At 35.0% G+C, this 20,825-nt stretch overlaps 1 protein-coding gene across 1 annotated transcript; it reads left to right on the top strand.

Moving 5' to 3' along the window:
- Positions 1 to 651: 651 nt before the first annotated feature.
- Positions 652 to 10,656, top strand: LOC139984255 (receptor-type tyrosine-protein phosphatase epsilon-like). The gene is made up of 13 exons (XM_071998088.1): positions 652 to 681; positions 876 to 973; positions 1,556 to 1,681; positions 2,409 to 2,557; positions 3,362 to 3,497; positions 4,224 to 4,346; positions 4,815 to 4,878; positions 6,843 to 6,919; positions 7,228 to 7,362; positions 8,590 to 8,706; positions 9,002 to 9,141; positions 9,731 to 9,866; positions 10,454 to 10,656. Exons 2-13 carry the CDS (start codon positions 893 to 895, stop codon positions 10,529 to 10,531), a joined length of 1,362 nt encoding a protein of 453 aa, XP_071854189.1. The 5' UTR covers positions 652 to 681; positions 876 to 892; the 3' UTR covers positions 10,532 to 10,656.
- The last annotated feature ends 10,169 nt before the right edge of the window (positions 10,657 to 20,825 follow it).

Here is a 20,825-nt window from a genome sequence, read left to right as displayed (position 1 = left end):
CCATCATGTTGTATATATGTTTAAGTCTAGTCCCAACATGTAGTGATATCACTTTCCATGGTCGTCTGGATGCATTTTTTATATTCAGAGTCTTGATATGTTTTAAAAGGTTTATTATGGTTTAGTTTGAAGAAAGCAGTAACATTAAATGATTCCTTTCTGCCAAAGATGATCACAGCCGTGTTGTTCTAGACAAGCTGCCGGATGATGACAATTCGGACTATTATAATGCATCGTACATAAAGGTATGCACCTCAAAGCAACTGTTTAATGAGAATAAGATTAGAAAAATTAAACTAAGTCTGGCATATCTTCATCATAGAACAGCTAAGTGATTCTTGAAATTGTTCAATAATCATCAGTTCTTTGTCTAACTATTTTTGTTTAAATCTATACTTCATCAATTGCAGAAAAGAAGTGATGTTTGGATACTTTGATTATTCTTTAACCCTATATTAAGGGAATGTTAATTAACAAATGCATGAATATGTAGCATGACTTGATTCTCTATCAATAATACACTTTTATATGTGACAAAGAATAACACCGTAAAATTATCTCTAACTATTTTAATGAAAATATTAATAGTTCATTTGGCAATAGATTTATATTTAATCCCACGCTTTTACGTTTCTAAATTACAGAATGAAAATGGACAAACTTCGTTCATTGCAGCACAAGGTAGCCTATGTCTTAATTTATCACTATTAATTAGGTATTTAATGAAACAATAAAGCAATGGTGAATGCATTTCATTCAATGACATATGAAAGATTAAATGCAATTTTAACATTTCATGACAGTATGGACTCATTCATTAGGACTCATTCATCTTTCATAATTTCGTTTCTTCGTGATGCTGTTTTCCTCTTCAGCTCCTAATGCAGCATCCATGAATGATTTTTGGAGAGTCATTTGGAAGGAAAACACCTCCACTATCGTGATGTTGACGAATCTTGTCGAAAATGGCCTGGTAAAAATAATATATGAACAATTGCTCAGCTTCGAAGTGATAAATGTCAACATTGTTGCACTAGGAATCTTCGTTTTGTTTTAGTCTTTGAAGCCATGTGTTATGTTTAGTCTCTTTTTGTATACTCTATACCAATTTCAATTCAATTAACAAGTTACTTCTGTAATTTAATTTTCTATCAACGCATCGGATGTTCTAAATGTTGCTTACTAAGGCTCTATACGTTTTTTTTTAACGTAATTACTTCATCCGTGGATTGTGAACAAGAAGCGGGAATACGAAATTTGTTCCAAAATATTGCCCAAAAAGTTTGAATGTTTGAATTGATACACTTTAGGTGCGATAGGTTTTCAGAATATGACTATGTTTAAACATTGATTCATTTATTTTTATCTTCTGTATTTAATTTTATCCTTTTTTTTACCTACACTCGTATCTATGTCTTCTTCCTATTTCCGCAACATACATTTTTTGTTTCATGTTTCCCCATCGATTCTATCTTTGGTTGAGTCTTTTTTTTTTTTTTTAACATCCACAATGTATTGCAACCGCCAAATTAAAAACCTCTTTTGAACTACACAGAGCAGATGCGAGCAATACTGGCCGAGTGAAGAAGGTCATAATGAAGCCTATGGGAGCATTCTGGTAATTTGGAAAGAGACTGACAAGTATGCGAACTTTTGCGTCAGGAAATTTCTGGTGAAGAAGGTAAAATTGTTATGAAGTCCAAAGTATATTGCGACAAACATTAGTGTTTGCTTTAAAATTGGTTAACACATGGTTATATATATATATATATATATATATATATATATTTATATATATATATATTTATATATATATATATATATATATGTATATATATATATATATATATATATATATATTTATATATATATATATATATATATATATATATATATATATATATATATATATATATATATATATATATATATATATATATATATATATATATATATTTATATATATATATATGAAATGCGTGAGCTTTCCTTTACTCTTACTGCCAACGAAGTTGTTATGATTATCTAATTGTGATAATGTCAACTGGAATTCATCAAAATCATCAAAATAAAACTTAAAACAAATACAATAACGTTGTTGTTTAACCAGGTACCCTTACTATAACAAGCGGTTCCATCGCAAACTTCTTACCGATCTATTTTTAATCTAATGATGTTTCAATTGAGCTGATTTTTTTTTATAACAGCTCATGCTACGTTACAAAGGCACTTTATGACCAAAAGTCTTGATTTTCCGATATTTTACTAAAAGAGACAATTGTGAACATTGGTAGAGCAATACTCTGTAGGAATGATGAATCGGTTACAAGTATAACTTGCTGTTTTAAGTAAAAACCAATGTTTCCAGCTTAACGATGTGTGATTTGGATTTTTTGTTTCTCTGACAGAACGTTGAGGTTCGCACTCTAGTCCAGATACATTACACAGCCTTCACTGATATAGATGTACCCTCGGAGCCTTTCTCTATCACAGAAGTTATCAAATATGTTAAGCGCGTTCATGACGGAAAGCAAAGTCCCATACTCGTTCATTGCAGGTAATATGTTAAGAAAATAGCTCAAGAGGTGCTCCAAAATATAACCTTATCTGTCTGACTAGCTGCTACATAATATACACACATGAATGATAGTATGAGTTTGGAAGTCATACATATCAAAACAAATCTTTCTACAGCTCTGTTAAAATAATTCAATAATACTTTTAAGGAACAGTAAAAGTAAGCTTTTCTTCCGTGAAAATACTATATAATTTATATGAAACTGTATGATCTCATAATTTCTAATATTTTCTTATGTATGCATAACAATGACCGATTCAAAGAAATTTGATATAAGCTGGAACATTTCTAACAGATATTAAGTTTGGTGCACAGCTTAAATTGATAATATATGTTTCAGAAATGAGATAAAAAAAAGTAAGTTATGTTGCATATACGAAGTTATTGATATACAATTTACGAAATAATTTCCGTTAACAGTAGCACACGTTAGCTGTACGTATAAATAATTTCAAATCACTGACACTGAAACTGTCCAAACTTTCTAGCCAATTACGTTTCTTACAGATAATTGTTTAATAACTTTCGCATGTCTTTACTAAGCCATGACGTACCGATAGTTTAAATTGATAGAAATGTATAAATGCAGACCACAAATTATAATATGGTCAGGTTTTTACAAGAAAAATGTATGCTCTCTTTTAAGAATCGAATGTTATGTATATAATTGGATGTGTTTTCTATACTATAACGAAGCTATAGAGTACATAAACTATTCCATGCATATATTTAGTCATTTGTAGTCATAGTTTGTCATCACACAAATAACTTTGTTTCCATTAGCGCTGGTATTGGAAGGACTGGAACATTCATTTCCATCTATTGTTTGATGGAAGTAATCAAGGCTCGAAAAGAAATCAACATTTTTAAGTTTGTTGAGACGGCAAGGAGGAATAGAGTCAATATGGTACAGACAGAGGTAATATTGATTTGGGAAAACAATTCAAATATTTTAACGCTAATGTAATGTGCATATGAAATGTGTATCGTTATTTGAATTATCATAAAGAGAGAGAACTCAGAATCACATATAAAAATCACAATAAATTTAACAGCTGTGAAAGCATTTATATTTCGGACGTTTCCAGATTATTTAGACTCGGGGTTGCTACTATTTGGTTGTGGTCGAGCACATTTTCGTACCCACTTACAAGATTATCGCAGATTTACCCTAAGCAGGTGAAGCAACAACCATTACTTTATTTCATGTTTTTAGTTTAACTAGAACAGTGTGTAGTAAACACAGTGCTAGAAAATACTTTCCTTGCCATCTTGTGTTTTTACCAATATGTTTCAATCGTTCTCGGAGTCAGCAATAATCATGTGTTAAAATAATTGTTGAGAATTATTCTCTCCAACTGAGTGAAGTCTCCGTCTAGTCAAGTTTCGATATCTTAAAAGCAGAAATGTGTTACTAATTGCAGAAATATAGCTGGTTAACTTATATAACCCAATCATAAAATCAGATGCAATAAACATGCAGTAATTCGAAAAAATGATTTATAATTTCATTCATTCAAACATGCAGTAACTATACAGCTTGATTCAAATATCATCGTATAGTTTCGTTTTATACAAAATTCATGTAATTTTACCGATAACGTCTACAAATGTTTATCATGGATAATACATGTTCCTTTTCTAGTTGCATTATGGGTTCATTTTCGAGTGTTTGGTTGATTTTTGTCAAACGAGACACACAGAGATATCAACTGGTTATTTGTCTGAAAGGCGGAATGCATCACGTACTGTTCGAGACGAATTCAAGGTATGTGCGCGTTACGTTCGTATACGGGAATAAAGTATATTATACATAGAATAATGGCATCTTTTATTATCTGAAGAAATGGTTATTATCGGTTAGGCACTGAGCAAATATTTTTCCATGATCGTTTCTATAATAAGTAAATAGATAAAAGATGATTTTTCGAATACTGCTTAGAAAGAAATCCTGGCTGGTTTGGACTAAACATGAAAATTCAATTTCTGTTCAAATTTGATAGCCCAAAGATATGAAACATTTGATAAGCAACGTAGCAAATCATAACGTAGAAAAGGATTACTAAGCTATGTCCAGATTAACACTTATAACATCACTTTGCGTCACTCAAATCTAACTGCATATTTGACAGTGGAAAGACGCTATAATTCTAACAAGCTATTTTGGCATCTATTTGTGTTCATTTGCACGTTATGATGAAATGATTAAACAACGTCAACCCCTTTCCATTTGCAGCTTCTGAAGAAGTTAACTGCCCACAACAACCTCAAGACAAAGAATTATCAGACAAACCCAAATGGTAATTATTTTCCAGACTTTACACCAAGTAAAGTCATTTTATAAGTGCAACTAGACAGTACCATATACATCTTTAGAGTTGTAAAGCAGCATTTTTAAGGGACTTAGAAGGCGATATTGTGAATGACTTCATTAAAGTTATTTAGTAAAAATAAACTCACTGAGTTAATTTTCATTTGTATATCTGAGAACTTCTGCTTGTTCTAAATAAGATAAAAATGGTTGGTTCTACCTGAATTCAAGTTGTATATATGTTATTGCACAAAGACACTCATCACGTTAAAGAGTTATCATGCAAAAAACTTTAGGAAATGGATTTCCCATTAACAGTTGGATATCATGATTGCTATCTTTGTAGACATGTACCCTAAATAAGAATTTAGAAGCTTAATTAAACACGCATGTAGCAGCAATGCGTTTTTTATACTGAAGAGGCCAACAGTATTACTTCAGTAGAGACCTAACAAGCAATATACATATAAAATAATAATATGTAATACAACAACTCTAAATCATCTCTAAATATTCAAAAATGCCAGTTAATGAAAGCACAGTCACCCCGTCAGCGTGCGTAATCCGTGGAAACGTTGAGGTGCTGTGTTGAGATCTTTATGTACCATTTTGCTGGAATTCTTCATTTTGCTGTTAAATGTCGAGCCGAATCCATACTTTTATTGCAAAACGTTTACTTCTGGAGGTATTTTACATGATCATTTAATCATTTTGCTGCAAAATTGTATATTATGTCATTCCGATGCGAGCGTTATAAATGATTTCGTTGCATAATGTTAATAGAAAACTTATTTAAGGGATCAATTTATCATTTTGCTACATATTGTTAAAATGATGACTTTCCGACCATTTTTTACCATCGTGCTTCGAAATGTGGAATTGCAAAAAAAAACTAAGTGATAATTGAAATTAATTCCACATTTGTACGATCTATGGATTTGAACAATCTTATTATTTTTACGGCACCTAAACGTCTCTATTCTAGTCGCCCAAGCTACTCAGACAATTAGACTTAAAACAAAATCCAAATCCATGTATTTCCCACTGTCATTTGGCATACCTATACCAAACAATCAATCAACCTTGAAATAAACTAGGATGGAAATGACCCAAGACATACATCCATATTGTTATTGTTGGAGCGGGTCCGTAATTTAAAAACAGTAGTGGAAGTTGCAATACAACTCTAAACCCATCGTAGTGATAGGTGAGCACAGCGTTACATGGGGCAATGGTGTGAAGAAACCTTAACGGTCTACTGGTAAGGCCGCGTTTTTAACAGAAGGATTGCTGCAACATGGCATATACTTATAAACTCAGACAGACAGCTAATTGAAAGCAATGAACATGGCCATTCCTAAGTCCAGAAGACGATGTCTAAAGATAAAACATGCAAAACTACGTGGTGCTAGGACTGTTACCATAGAAATCCATTACAAATTGCTCGGTACATTACTGATTTTAGTTCCTATTGACAGCTACTGCATGTAGTATTTCATTCCCTCCTTATGACAGTGAACAAAATGAGTTCAAAAGATCGCTTAAACTACAGCCTACATTCTATAAGAGATTTTAGTTTATCTCCAATCGTTGATGCAAAAGTTGCATGATAATATTATAAAAGCAAAATATCGTCATACATGTTGATATCTCTTGTTTAAAATTCTCATTACGCCTCGCCATCTCAGCCAAGGGTGAAATCTAAACATAATCCGAAAATGATGAATCATGATCGTGTTACTTGACTGATACCCTAACGTTTAGAACTATCAACAAGTTTATCATGAACATCAGCGAAGTATACAACATGAAATAAAAGTACTGACAATTAAAGCAAACTTTGGACGACAACACAATGAGTTCTTCATCTGAAAGGTAAGTTAATAACAAAGTTACTGTATAAAATACTTTCAATAATCCATTAAATGTAAAGTTTATTTACTTCTTTCTCAGACTTCAGTGGTCGGATTGGGGAAATGAGTGAGTCAACCACAGGATCATCCGATTACGTTAATACCACACTTTACAGAGTAAGATTTCATTCCAGTCGTTATCATTACGTTGTTTACTGCTCTCACTTAGAAGTGTCATTCGTGTTTATACTGTTATGGACTAAGAAAACAAATAATATTTATTGCGATACAATATATAATATACAATGAGATAATGATAATGGGTAACAATTTGAAATGATTATCGGAAATATTGTGATGTGCTTTGTCCATAACCATGTTTTCGCAATTCAAACATTATGGTCTGACAGTATCTATAAATCAATGACGAAAGTGTGTTTCTGATCATGCTCCATTAGATTTTAATTTTAATTTATCTTACACAGAGTGTCAGGAAACAGCAAGCGTTCATCACCACCAAATCACCTATGATCAACACTGTTGAAGACTTTTGGCGTATGGTGTATGATTGGAGGTGCCCAATAATTGTGATGCTGAACCAATTGGATAAAACTTACATGGTAATTCTGAATGGCCATGGCTGTGATGTTGTTTAATACAGAAAAAAGTTATAAATGAGGGTGAAACAAATTATTGAAATTTTAACCCCAGTTAAACACTGCACGGCTAATAAACCGCGGCTGTGTAGTTCAACACGTAGCAAACAACATCTTTAGAACAAAAAATAAATAGTTATTTAATTTCTTATCGTAGTAGACCCAATCCAAGAATTCAAACAAATAAGACACATTTTACTTCTCGTTTGGAGTTCCGTATTTTGTGTTTCCATATTTCGACTCATTCTCAACGACTGATTCAACACTTTTGCACTAACATAAAACAGCGATGGTCACTTCACCAGACGTGAACTTTCCTTGGCGCGTAAATGTCGGTAACGAAATGGTTGATTCCCAAGATGGGCAACATGAGATATCGTATTTTCAAAATATCAGAACAAATGGGATCTCAAAACGAAAGCATTCGGACATCGATACCTCGAAACTGGAAATATAAACACCCCCCCCCCTTCTCTTCATCAGGTGTCACCATAAATTGGAGCATCAAGCGCGCTCATTTTGCTTTAGCGACACTTTTTTTCTGCATTAAAAATTAGCATTAAAAAAAAGAGCTGTTGACTGTTTGTCATCCAGCGTTCAATTATGGTTCATAAATATAAATTGACGATCGACGTTCTTTTCTTTACATGTTTCAAGTGTACTGTATAAGTTCTCAATTTTTGTAACATTGATTGCATTTGTCACATCAAATCGTCTGCTTGCTAAAGTGTCTGTAATATACATTTTTTAGTTGTTGCTATCCATCGGTTTGAGATGGTGGCTCACGGATGTCTAGACCTGGACTTTTCTGTTTTCTAGATTGATTTCCACGAGATTAAACACTGTCAGTCTACCAAGACACATTGGTACATGACATAACTTGAAGGAAAAACTCTTACTAATGTCGAAAGCTAAAGTTGAGCACAATATTAGGCACACTATAATATTGCAACTCGATTTACGGAACTTTTATGACAAGGAAATGATATGACTACGATTCCACAGCAACACAAAAATTAGGTATACTTAAGAAATGGAAAAAATGGAGTGTCCATAGTGCGCGATCAGTACGCTAAGTGATATAATATAGTTAGTCGTATTATGACTGACAAATTTTTGATGTACCAATCAAGAGCATCTACTCAATATAAAACATGTTAATAACATTTTTGCTCATATCAAATTTCACAGTACTGGCCTGCTAAAGGAACTATCAAGTACCGAAACATGGAAGTTATATTGCTTGAACAGAAGAGAGGGTCAACTCACATTATGAGAACATTCAACGTTTCTCATAGACAGTCAGAGGTATGATGTGTTGCAACTAATACACACGAGTATGTTAAGTTAGGCTACCGTACTCTTGCGTAGCAGGTAACTGGATAACTACATGGTTGCTCAGGATTGCGCAAAGTCACGTCACTGACAATAATAACGACTCAAACAATTCAGAGACGTCCCTCTCGATCTAGCTATATTATTTTCATCAATGGTTATGCACTGCTGGCCAATTGCTGTATGGCTATTGTATTAATTTACTAAATTTTTATTTGATCCTCATATTTTATTCTAAATTTTATCACCTACTCGTCCTTTCTTGTAGAACGCTTTGACAGTTCACCAATTACAGCTGTTCAGTTGGCCTGCTGGTGAAGATTTTCGTGCACTGAATGAGATTAGAGAATGTATTCGTCTCCTAAATAAGCAGCACGAAATGCCGGGGCCTACACTAGTACATTGTATGTAAGTGAAAGACAACTTTATCACCGGTCCTTAATTATAAAAAGTACTTATATAAAAGGGTTTGAATCCTACCGTTCGTAGGAGATGGATTACCTATTAGATGTAACATTTGAGCTGTTGGAAATGATTCATAATTAACGCAAACATCAGATAAACTGAGACAGGTTATAAGTAACGCTGCTTGTGGACAATCTTCACTGCAGCTTACATCAACATTTCAAGGAAGTTCTTATTTTTCGTTATACAGTTTGTTTTATGTTTTGTTTTAAATCACAGTAATATGAGAACAGGATTAATTCGTAATGGCAATTATTCTACGTTTTTGATAACAGATCATCGATAAAATATCCTTACATGGTCCAAAATGGAAATTATTTTTTTTTCTGAGGTTATATATGAGTGAAAATATTTCCGAAATTAACTCAAAAATGCCATAAACAATGTTCAAATTATCTGTTCTGTAAGATCACATCGGCAACTACATATCGATAGCACACTATGAAGGATTGTTTTTTATTTTATCCTACCATTAATATATTTTAATTCTTGAATTTCTGATCAGTATCACTCTGTCATTTATTTATTGTAGCAACGGTATCGGAAACAGCAGTATATTTGTTGCTGTTGAAATGGCTTTGATACAGTTGGAGATCATTGGTACAGTGGATGTCTTCAGTGTGGTAAGACAGATGAGGCATCGAAACGTGAATGCTATCAAAACAGAGGTTAGTTTAGTACAGTCGTGCTTTACGTTTGCAAAAAAAAATCTTTAATATTTATATCTAAGTATAACCTATCACTCGTTGCATTAAAATTATTCCTGATATTCCTTGATGTGAATTGAAATAAAAATCAATTGACAGCACAGACTTATAGGTGACAGGGAACTATTAACAAGTTACAACATTAGCAGGATATACACTTTTCTACTCTAGATATACATAGCAACCTCTTTATTAATAAGCTTTTTCCTATCATTTTGGAATGAGCATGGCATTTGTTTTGATACTTATCTAAAACAAAGTCTTACCAGAAGGGGTTTCCAAGAAAATATGATATTAAGTACATACGGAAGCCTCACTATAGCCTCACTATGACAAACTGTTTCAAGTTTCCTTTTTGTGACTTATTTGATATACAATACTTATGCTTGTTATATAAGGTCATGCATATTTCTAGGTAAACCAGTGAGTGGTTGTGCGTTTCTATGTAGCGTCCATGTATAGGTTGGTTGCGTATTTAGTATATATGTATGCAAATATTTTGTTTAAGATTATTTGTACATATTATATTTCAATATTTTTTGTTGCAGGAAGACTATGCTATGTGTTACAAGATTCTTTCTTCTCTTGTTCTCGGCACGGTTTCAAAGATGAATAAATCATCCTAAGTGGTGTCGCCGTCATGTTAAACGTAGTTAAATGCACTACCGAAGTCAATATTATACGTTTATTAAACTGCCTTTACTCTCTTTAACTTTAACAGAAATGTTTACATGGTTTTATTTTCATCATCATGGTTGTATTTTCATCATCGTTATTATCCAATAGCTTTTGTAATAGCTAATGGTTTATTATTTAGATGCGCTCTGAGGTTCACGTTCATGAAACTATTGTGGTTATATTTCTGTTGTATACTTCTTAACTTTCAATTTATCTACAGCCTGCACTCACTTCTAAGAGTGTATAGTTCCTACATAATATAACAGTCAAAGCACATAAGATGGTACAATATGAACAGATGATTAAAGATAGGTCAATGGTCGTGATGCATGTTCCATTTTTGTGTATTATTTTATTTTTGGTCAGAAAAGAATAAATGATAATTAATTGAGCAAGGAATGTTGCTACGTAGCAACACCAATGTATGTTAGATATTCATTGAGAACCCAGAGAAAATTTACATGTGACCAATGAACGAAGATTATATTCAAAGCATTTTAATAACATTTTCATTTAAGTCCTTTATATCGTTTCCGATAGAAGGTCGTTTGAAGTTGATGTGTTTTTGTATACCATAGTGAACTTGAAGCAATCAGGCGTGATGTCGTAGATGAACACTGATAACTTTCTTAAATTTGTATTTTTTTCAAATCTTATTCTATATTTCGTCCTAATTGGGATGCACACCATATATAACTGCATTATCATCGGGGTATGTATAATTTAACATTCCAGTAAAGCAAAGACAAACCCTATCTAATCCAAAGTCAAAACAATTAAGTGTAAGAAAAAGACAAAAGTAACGTTATTCTCCGAACTTTTTTTAACGTTCATCGAGACTTCTCTGATCTCCATTGTGAAGTTAAAGATGTTACATTTTTTTCTATATACGTACAAATTTTACAGCTACTCATACATGTATTAAGACAATAATCGTTATGGATACGAGCTCCCATTATATTTTATTCTCCATCCTCTGTTGCATTGGAAGCATTGCATCCTTCTTGTTTGTTCAATAAAAGCATCCAGAGGAAAATTTAGGAAACTACATGTAGATGGTTTTGGAAACGGTTAATATTTCATACGTTAGACTGTCTTCAGAACAGACACAATAATGATTTATCTTTTGAAAAGTCCATTCTCAGATGCAAATAATCTCTACGGGCCTGCTTCCAAATCTATGACACACTTGGTAAGCAGTATTTGTATAATAAATACCAACTGTTGATGTGACGATATATATGCAAGTAATTTATTAATTTCATTTCAAATAGATAGTACACAGAAAGGTTAAAAAGGATTTCCTGAATTTCATTGTGAGGCAAACTTCCTTAACATGCTCTGAATATTTTGCATCGCGGAGATATTATTTTTCTACTTATTTTGTGATAAGCTGTAAATGTATCGGAATGGCAACAAAAGAATGAATAATGTCATCAGCGCACTTCAGTGACAAAGCGTCTTAGATTTTCTTCATAATTTGTCAATCATTTATCCGCAGAGGAAAAATAATATTTCTGCAATAAAGTTGCATTTTGATGACCCTCGCAGTACAGAAAAACTAGACAGCTAATCAAACATTATGTATATAACTGTATCAGGCTATAAGGATATATTAACAAAAGTGTTTTAATAGTCTAGGTATAACTATGAAGAGCATTGGTCAATTTAACAGACTTCCTCCTGTAATCCAACTTCCAACATTTAATAAAAAAAACGTTTAATCAAACTATCTCTCGGGTTAGGGGCTTAATATTGAGACTGGGTTTTCAACAAGCTGTATTGAAAATATGGTTTTTTTAATATAAGTTTCACATTGTTTTTCAACGTTAAATCCTTATAAGTCTTTTGTACAAGAATTTGTGTTGATACTAGAAATAAAGAGCATTACAATATCCTGAATTGGAGATTTTGTCGTATTGTTTTCTTTTCTTATCTTATATTTTCCTTTATATATATATATATATATATATATATATATATATATTTTACGATATAAACTGATATGGAATGCAAAGTTTGGTCACTTCCTTGTAGACAGTGCGCAGTCAGTATTACCATGTTGAAAGGTGAAGTTACCTTGATACGATATATAACTAACAACCAAATGTAAGTAAGAAACACACTGACATAAAGCGGAAGACTCAATTTCAACCGACATTGTCGTAAAATATCGGTCCAAGTACACGTAACCTAACTTTGCTAACCGTTGGTGTTACCTGTACCTGTCTGGTCTAAGTTAAACTACTGACGGTTATTGGCCTAAGTATTACTACTACTCGGGTTAAGTTTAGGTTATTAAGTTGTGGCAAAGGCCTACACATAAGGACCAGGTTATAAAGCAACCGAAAATGTTGCATAAAGCACTCAGTCTGAATCCAGATGGTCTCGATTTGATGTTGATCTGCTCCATATTACGGTATTCTGCAGCGCAAACGGGAACATGCGGACGAAGAGGTAAGTGTTAAGTACTTCTGATTGTGAAAGAGATTAATTAAAATGACGTTTATTTAGCGTAAGTGTATGATAACTCAAGAAAAGAATAGGCTATCCCTGTGGCTGAAATGTTTTGCCCATGCTTTTATAGCACCGTGGCTTTTGTGGCATTTGCCCCTCTAGCCCTCAAATGTCCCCACATGGTGATACCATACAGCTCACGCCAAGACTCGTTCACATGACTGCAAACAGTTAGGCTACATGTGCATGTCTTTCTCAAGTATTTATTGCACATAAAGTGTGTAGTATAGACACATACACAAGTAGAAATAAATTAAAAGATATTTCATATCAAATAGGCCTATCTATCTATCTCACTTTCATCAGGTCTCTGAATGTTCTATCTAATTAACATTATGTGACTGTCCATAAGTCTATTTTATGTGTTTTCAGTATATAAACTGTTACAATTGTTTCAGTTAATAGCCTCTGAAGATGATCCTGCTAGATTAAAATTGTCAGGCCCTCTAACTTTTATTTACCTACACGGGAATTTTGCAAATACAGTAAGCAGTTTCTTTCTCTCTTAAATTTGGTTGTATTGAAAATACTGTATGTACTGTAAATTAAGGTCTACACGCTGCCGAGTAACTACAAACAAGCACATGGAAGTGCAATAGTATTATTACTATTATTATTACACCGGTGCTCATATTGGGCAAAATCCCACGGTTTAACAAAACAACAAAACATATACAAAATACAAAAATACAATTGAATACACTTAACCATAGGTTTGTTTGAAATAAAACGTCTTTAACGCTGATTTGAAAGTGCTGATATATATGTCAAAATACAACTGAAATATACTTAGTAGATTTCAATTGTAGTTTGACATATGTTATACGGTGCGTCGGTATAAGCAAAACAGATACTGGTAGATCCGCTGATGAATACCAGGTAATAGCAGATTAGAGTCTCTTGCACCGCATGGCAATGCTATTAAAGAAATTGCAGATACCTTGCTAGACAAAAATGCATATGTATTGTTATTAATGTAAACACACAATGTGAAGGGCAGCATCTGAACTCCCTAGTCAAGAAAATAAAAATTGGTTCATTGCGCAACGCTTTTCTCACAGCTGTGTCTTTGTAATATTTTTTCATACCGCTACACTGTATGCCTACCTCTCTCTGGAATAATAGTAATTGGTGTGGATTGCGGGGGGGGGGGGGGTGGTACGGCAATTGTTCGTATTTCTCAGGAAGGGCTATTACACTAACATCAACGTTTCAGGAAGATTCTCCATCTGGCGCAACAGGATTTTGGGTTAACAAACGAATGTTATGCTGTGGGTATGATCATGTATCACGTTGGGAATTTAATGTGAGGGAGAAAATTCCCGCATGATATAAAAGCAGTGAAAATAATTTTCTTTTGATCATTTTGTACTTCAGTGTAGGTAAAATTGGATTTTTGACCCTATATCTCGTGTAGCTGTATTTGTATTTGTATTCTGTAGCCCCCCCCCCCACCCCAACATATGTATGAAGACTGTTCAATGCAACCCATCCGTGCTCGTGATTGGCCACATTGAGGGAGAAATCGAAAAAATATCAGTGTGTCCCTTTGTTAACCTTTTGTCTGGTACAATACAAGCAACAGGTGCAAGGGCTAAGATTGTGCAGCAGGATTGTTTACAGTTAGCTTGGGGTGGTAGGTTATACACGATAAAAAGTAGCAACGGGGATTTCCTCGAGTTCATGTGTATTATCTGGGTCTATATTTTTATCGGGAATTATTTTTACCGGGTATTCAAGGTTTGGTTCGGATATACCTGGTAATTTTTGGTTTATATCCTTTATGGCAGATTTCAATACCGTCGTTATGGATATGAAGGAAATACCCAGTATACCTGGTATATCAGTATACCAACACACCCTAAATAAACATGCTTTTAACTTACACGATGCTGTCTTATAAAAGCCAGACATATCCTAATAGTCAAAACGATGACAAACTACTGAAGAGCTTCTGCCATTTCTTGAAAAATCTATTGTCACACAGTGTGGAACTAATGTAGTTGCAAGAACTGAACTTTAGTCCTTGTAATTTGTTTACAAAATATATTATATTATTAACTAATGATGATGGGAAATGAGGGGACAGCTGAGTTAATTGTCCAGTGTCTTCCTACCACTCATCTCCCAAAATGCATGTATGTATATAGGTTTATCATAGTCTCTTTCACAGTACAGTTAATTTCCAACAACTTTATTTTGGTCACATATTTTCAGTACAAATCAATTTACAGTGTACATACACATCGGGGAGAACCCACAAGAAGCTTATCAAAGCATGTAAGCATGGATACCCCCTAGAACAGAAAGTTTATGCCGTATAACTTAATTTAATAGATTGCATATATAAGAACAATAATCGAAAACAAAAGAGCACTTGATCAAATTAGTTTCCTGATTACAGTTCTTTGTGTACAAGGAATGCAGAGTATGATCATACAATATTTTTTAATAGTATTCTGCAGACTACTGTATAATCCAATCAAATTATTGGAAAACGTATGGTCCCTGTCACGAAACACGGTATCAGAAATGATATCTCATAATATCTTAGTTGTTTTGTTGAAACAAGAAGAACGGTATGTCTGGTAAAATAACAGCGGAGTAATTAAGAGATTAAACGATGTTCAAAAGTGTGCAGGTGCCATGCTTTCGCATACTACGTGTGTACTACAGGCTACACTCTCTGCTTTGTAACATTAATCTGATGCATCGTACCTACGTCATTAAATAGGCTACTGTTAACACGATACTGCACATGCAATTGCTGCTAGGTTTGATTGGTGCTTGGTTATGATTAAGAATCCATGATTTTTGTCTGTACTGTTACCACCCAGCATATAAAGCCAGATATCACTGGATAGAGTCAATCCAGATATGCAGATAGTTTTATCTGGCCATATAAAGCCAGATATAACTGATGTAGAGTCAATCCAGATACGCATATAAAGTTTTATCTGTTCAAACAAAGACAGATACAACTGGATATAGAGTCAATCCAGATATGCAGATAATGTTTTATCTGTCAATATAAAGTCAGGTATAACTGGATATACATGTAAGACTGTATGCTCTTACATAGTGTATTTTCATAGAGATTTACATTGCACTATATTGTGGTACTGCACTATGCATATATATTTCAATAGTAAATCACTTACAGTGCACACTAAGTCAAGGGGGGGGGGGGGGGATAACTATCTATATGTGGGTTACTAGGCAACCACAGGGTCTTAGCTAGAAACAGGATGACTCAGAGGTTTATTAAGTGTGAAGGCCGCTTTTGAACAATGGACATATGTGTATTGATACTCTAGGAGTGAGATATGAAAGGGGGCTATGTGTACACTAGTGTCCACATGGTAGGAGCAGAGAGCAGAAGGAAGTGTTAATAGAAAGGATTGGTACATTAAGAAAAGGTGATGGAGATTCGTAAATAATAACCTATTGATGTCAGGACATTGGCAAAGCTTTCTATAGTAAACTGAACAGTTAGAAGTAAGGAAGAATTTTTTTGGAACGGATGGCAACAAGGAATATATTTGGAACTGAACTTCGATCGATACTGAATGGAACATATATCGCCCTCCAGGAACTTATTTATTAAAGCAAATATGTAAAATAAAAGAATAGCACAACGCAATTTAGTATCAAAATCTACAGGACCACAGAAGAATAAAGAACTCAACCTTAAATTATTATTTTTAAGTGTACTAGTGGTACCGCGCGATGCCAGTTTATTTAAGTAAGTAATATGATTTACCTGGGCCAAAAATTTGAATGTACATGTATTCAATATCAGTTTGCAAATGTTTTCGTAAGGCATAGTAAAAATGTGTTATGTGCAGGCACATTACATATTTCCACTATGTTCCAATCCAGTTGAGTTCTGTGTATATATTTTGTGTGTGTCTTGCTCTCTGTATGGGTCTCCGTACCAGAACAGAGATAACTGGTCACGCTGGAAAGCTAGTCCAGTTTTGGCCACTTATTTCCTATTTGATTGACATTTTAGCCAGAGATATATATGTATATTTTGATATGGGCCATATAAAAGTGGTTTAGGTGACACAGCAGGATCAGGTTACGATTAAATTAAATTAAATTATTTAATCGAGTTGTGGTCGGTTAGTATGCATTAAAACTGTTCCTTATTACTTTAAGGTGTCAAGGTATCTTTTTGTTGCAGAATGTAGGAATCCTCTTTTGCTCATTGATTTGGCTGTATTTTACGTATTTAAAGGGGGTAAAGTTACATTTCCAGAAATGTTGGGGGAGGGGGGGGGGTGACACAACTACTGAAGGGCAATTTCGCAACTGTACGCCTTTAACTGATGAACTGACACACCTGACTCGGAATAATTTTTTTTGAACCTTTCAAAATAAGAAACATTTAATACGAAACTCGGAAAAAATTAGAAGCAGTGACGTGAGTTTAGTGCACGTATTCCACTTGGTATAGTCTCTGCAACTTTTTATAATCAGTATCGTCTCGCACTGTTGATTTGTGAAATTTTAGTCATTATTCAGTCTTGGAACGTGGAAACGGTGATGAATAAATACAGTGTAAGTTACATACATTTTGATAACGATATAGTCTGGTTAAATTATACTTCATCGCTGTTTTCTTTGTTTGTTTTTATCAATATTATAAAAAACAGTTGTAACCCCGAGAAACACAAAAAAAAAATCCATAAATGTTGCTGACATTGCTACATATATTATACTTAACATAGTCTACTATAAATAAACGGGTCTATAAAAGTAATAAGTTATCGTAATTTTTCGTAAAAATATATAAAATTTGTTCAAAAATCGAATTTTTAAAAATTCCAAAATCAATCGCGTTACTGTGCTACCCTGAGGTGGAGCTGAGTTTTAACCCCGAGAAACCCCCCCAATTGTCCATCAATGTAGCTGAAATTACTACATAGTGTATTTAAAATAGTCTATAATAAATAAACGGGTCCATTAGAGTCATAAGTAAATTGTTTTCAACAGACTCTGGAATAAATACATCCTTTTTGTAGAAAGAAACAGCTATTAAGACTTTCATTATATTAAAGTCCACACGAAGCTTCCGTATCGCTTTTAACCGCTAGGTGGAGCTAATTTTGGTGGGCGGAACTGATTTACATGTTATTATCTACCCTGAGGTGGAGAAGTTCAAAGTTGCAATCCCTGATGGGTTCTAGTTGACCGAACCTCTTCGCATTCTCCCGGTTCCTTTCCGACATCATATTGGCACACATTTTCCATAGACGATGCCCGGTCAGTACCATTATACATGTAGGGATGAGGAATTTTCACTACAACATTTAATGTCTGGCAACATGCATGTTATTGTCGAGTCATCCTTTCACCTTCATATCAGGCGCGTATCCAGGATTTTCTAACCCGGGGGGCGCGAATTACTATCTAAGCGGAGCGCCACCATCGGTTGGCGCGCAGCGTACAAGAAAATTTCTGGTTTTGATACCCCCCAGATCACCGGAAACGGCACTTCTCGGGCTTGAAATGACCAACCAGATGTACACTTTTGGCCTGAGAACCAAGTATTTCCTAATAGTTTTTTTTTTTCCATCCATAACCTTTTTGAAGATTGTCAACCCGGCACACGTCATGTTCGACCTGATCGCATGTCCTGTGGGTCTTTGCTTTTGTAGGTGATTCTACGTCGCGGCCCACAATACCCGTCAGCCCCACTTTTCAAGGTTTTAAGCCCCAAATTTGTTCAGAATTTGAAAATTCACATTTCTCGTGAATAAACTCACTGCAAAACATACCCATAATGTTGTACAAAATTTCATCTATGGACAACCAATATAGAAAAACTACCTTCAACCCCTAACAGACCGGTCAAAATTGCACGAGTAGAGGGAAGTGTGATGCAGAATGTTGGTCAGAAATTTTCGAAAATTCAGACACAGTTAATTTATTGGTGTACAAACATTAAAACCTCTTATAACGGCTATTATAAAACTTGGTTGAAGGAAATGAAAAAATAGCAGATATTTCCGAAACCGAACACTACACACATAGGCGTAGGAGGCGCGGCGGCAGTGGCGGAGCTAGGGGTATTGGTCAGGAGGGGCGAGAATGGTCTGTAGGGGCGCTTTCGACACTATCTAAGCGGAGCGCCACCACTAGTTGGCGCGTAGCGCACAGACAAATTTTGAGTAAAGATACTCCCTAGATCGCCGGAAATGACCCTTTCAGGGCCTGGCTAATTTACAGATAAACGAAGAATAGGGTGTCATCGCCAAATTACACCAAGAAAATGTGACGAATGTCAATAAGTAGATGAGAGCGCAATAAAAAAGTCAATAATCTAGAATAAGTAAAAAGTGGTAAAGAGCTGAAAAAGGCGCCAGCAGTCCATTTGACTCCGTCAGGGGGCGCATTCGCCACCTGGCCGTATGGACGCTCCGCCACTGCGCGGCGGGGGTGCAGCCCCTAATCCGCCATTACTAATTATGTAAAAGAAACTTTTGACATAATTGGACCTCCATGCTTTTTATACATCTACATGAGACATGTCGTTGTTTACATTAGCATTCCGCGGTATACTGCGCAATTTGAACGGACCGTACGGTACATGATGGCATGCGATGTAATAACCGATGCTTGCGTATATGATATTGACATTGACACGTTGAACGCGCGCTTCGCGCGCGAAAATTTTGGCTTGTTTTTTCAGGCAAGTCGGACAGTTTTGAGGATTTTCATCCTGGAACGCCATTTTCATGCTCACTGATATGATGTGATATCTGCTGTTTGCGTTACAAATTCGAACAGGCGCGAAGCGAGGAATTTGCCAAGGGAGGGGCGAAGCCTGTACGCAAATTATCTAAGCGTAGCGCCACCATAGGTTGGCGCGAAGCGTACAAGCAAATTTTGGCCGAAAATGCCTCCCAGATCGCTGGAAATGACACTTCCCAGGCCTTGTAAGTTGCATCTAAGCACTTTCTATTTTGAAATTACTTAGCGATATCATTTAAAAATATGCTGAATGGGGGGGGGGGCGGTCGCCCCCATCCCAAAATGCGTCATGTTCCCCGACGACACGGTCGAGTTCGAGACCAGCCACAGTTGGTTTCATAGCACAATTCTACACACGCGTTATGATAGACCATATAGATCATTAGTGAGAGAGGAAAATGGAAACGTCAAAAAAATGGAGTTGTCGGTGTAAGGGGTAGGGTGAGGCACACTTTTACGAAATCATTGATCCATCACTGGCTACCCTTCAGCGCTGTAATGATGTCACTGTTCCTCTTTCTCTTCCCGGTGTCTTCGCGTTTTTCTTTTACTACCTCCTTTTCTCCTTCTTCTCTCTTTCTTCTTTTTCTTTTCCCTTCCTTCCTCTCCTCCTCCTCTTTTTTCCCTCTTTTTTCTTCTCTTTTTTTTCTCTCCTCTTTTTCTTACCCGGGGGGCGCGCGCCCCCAACGCCCCCCCCCCCCGGATACGCACCTGCATATACAGTACAGTGGACATGTATTACGTTCGTATTAATTCTAACGAGAGTCGACGCACGGAATACAACATGGAGTTTTATGTGGTTGATACAACTCGTATAACAGCTGCTTGAATCCACTTCGTTATAGCTACATATGCGGCCCTCGCTGCAATTAGCAAATTGTAGCACCCAGTTGTTTGTTGCCCTCAACTTACTCGTTGGTTGCCCTTACTTCATCTACACTATTCATTGTGTTGTGGTATGTA

The sequence above is a fragment of the Apostichopus japonicus genome, chromosome 2 (genome assembly GCF_037975245.1).
Source record: "Apostichopus japonicus isolate 1M-3 chromosome 2, ASM3797524v1, whole genome shotgun sequence".
Taxonomy (NCBI): domain Eukaryota; kingdom Metazoa; phylum Echinodermata; class Holothuroidea; order Aspidochirotida; family Stichopodidae; genus Apostichopus; species Apostichopus japonicus.
Note: the sequence above shows the minus strand (reverse complement) of the source record. Positions and strands in the feature narration are given on the sequence as shown.

Excerpts from the sequence above, each read along its gene's own strand:
- LOC139984255 (XM_071998088.1), top strand. The coding sequence starts at position 893 with ATGAATGATTTTTGGAGAGTCATTTGGAAGGAAAACACCTCCACTATC. Across the intron at positions 4,879-6,842 it reads TTATCAGACAAACCCAAATG|ACTTCAGTGGTCGGATTGGG; the intron begins GTAATTATTTTC and ends CTTCTTTCTCAG. Across the intron at positions 9,142-9,730 it reads CCTACACTAGTACATTGTAT|CAACGGTATCGGAAACAGCA; the intron begins GTAAGTGAAAGA and ends TATTTATTGTAG.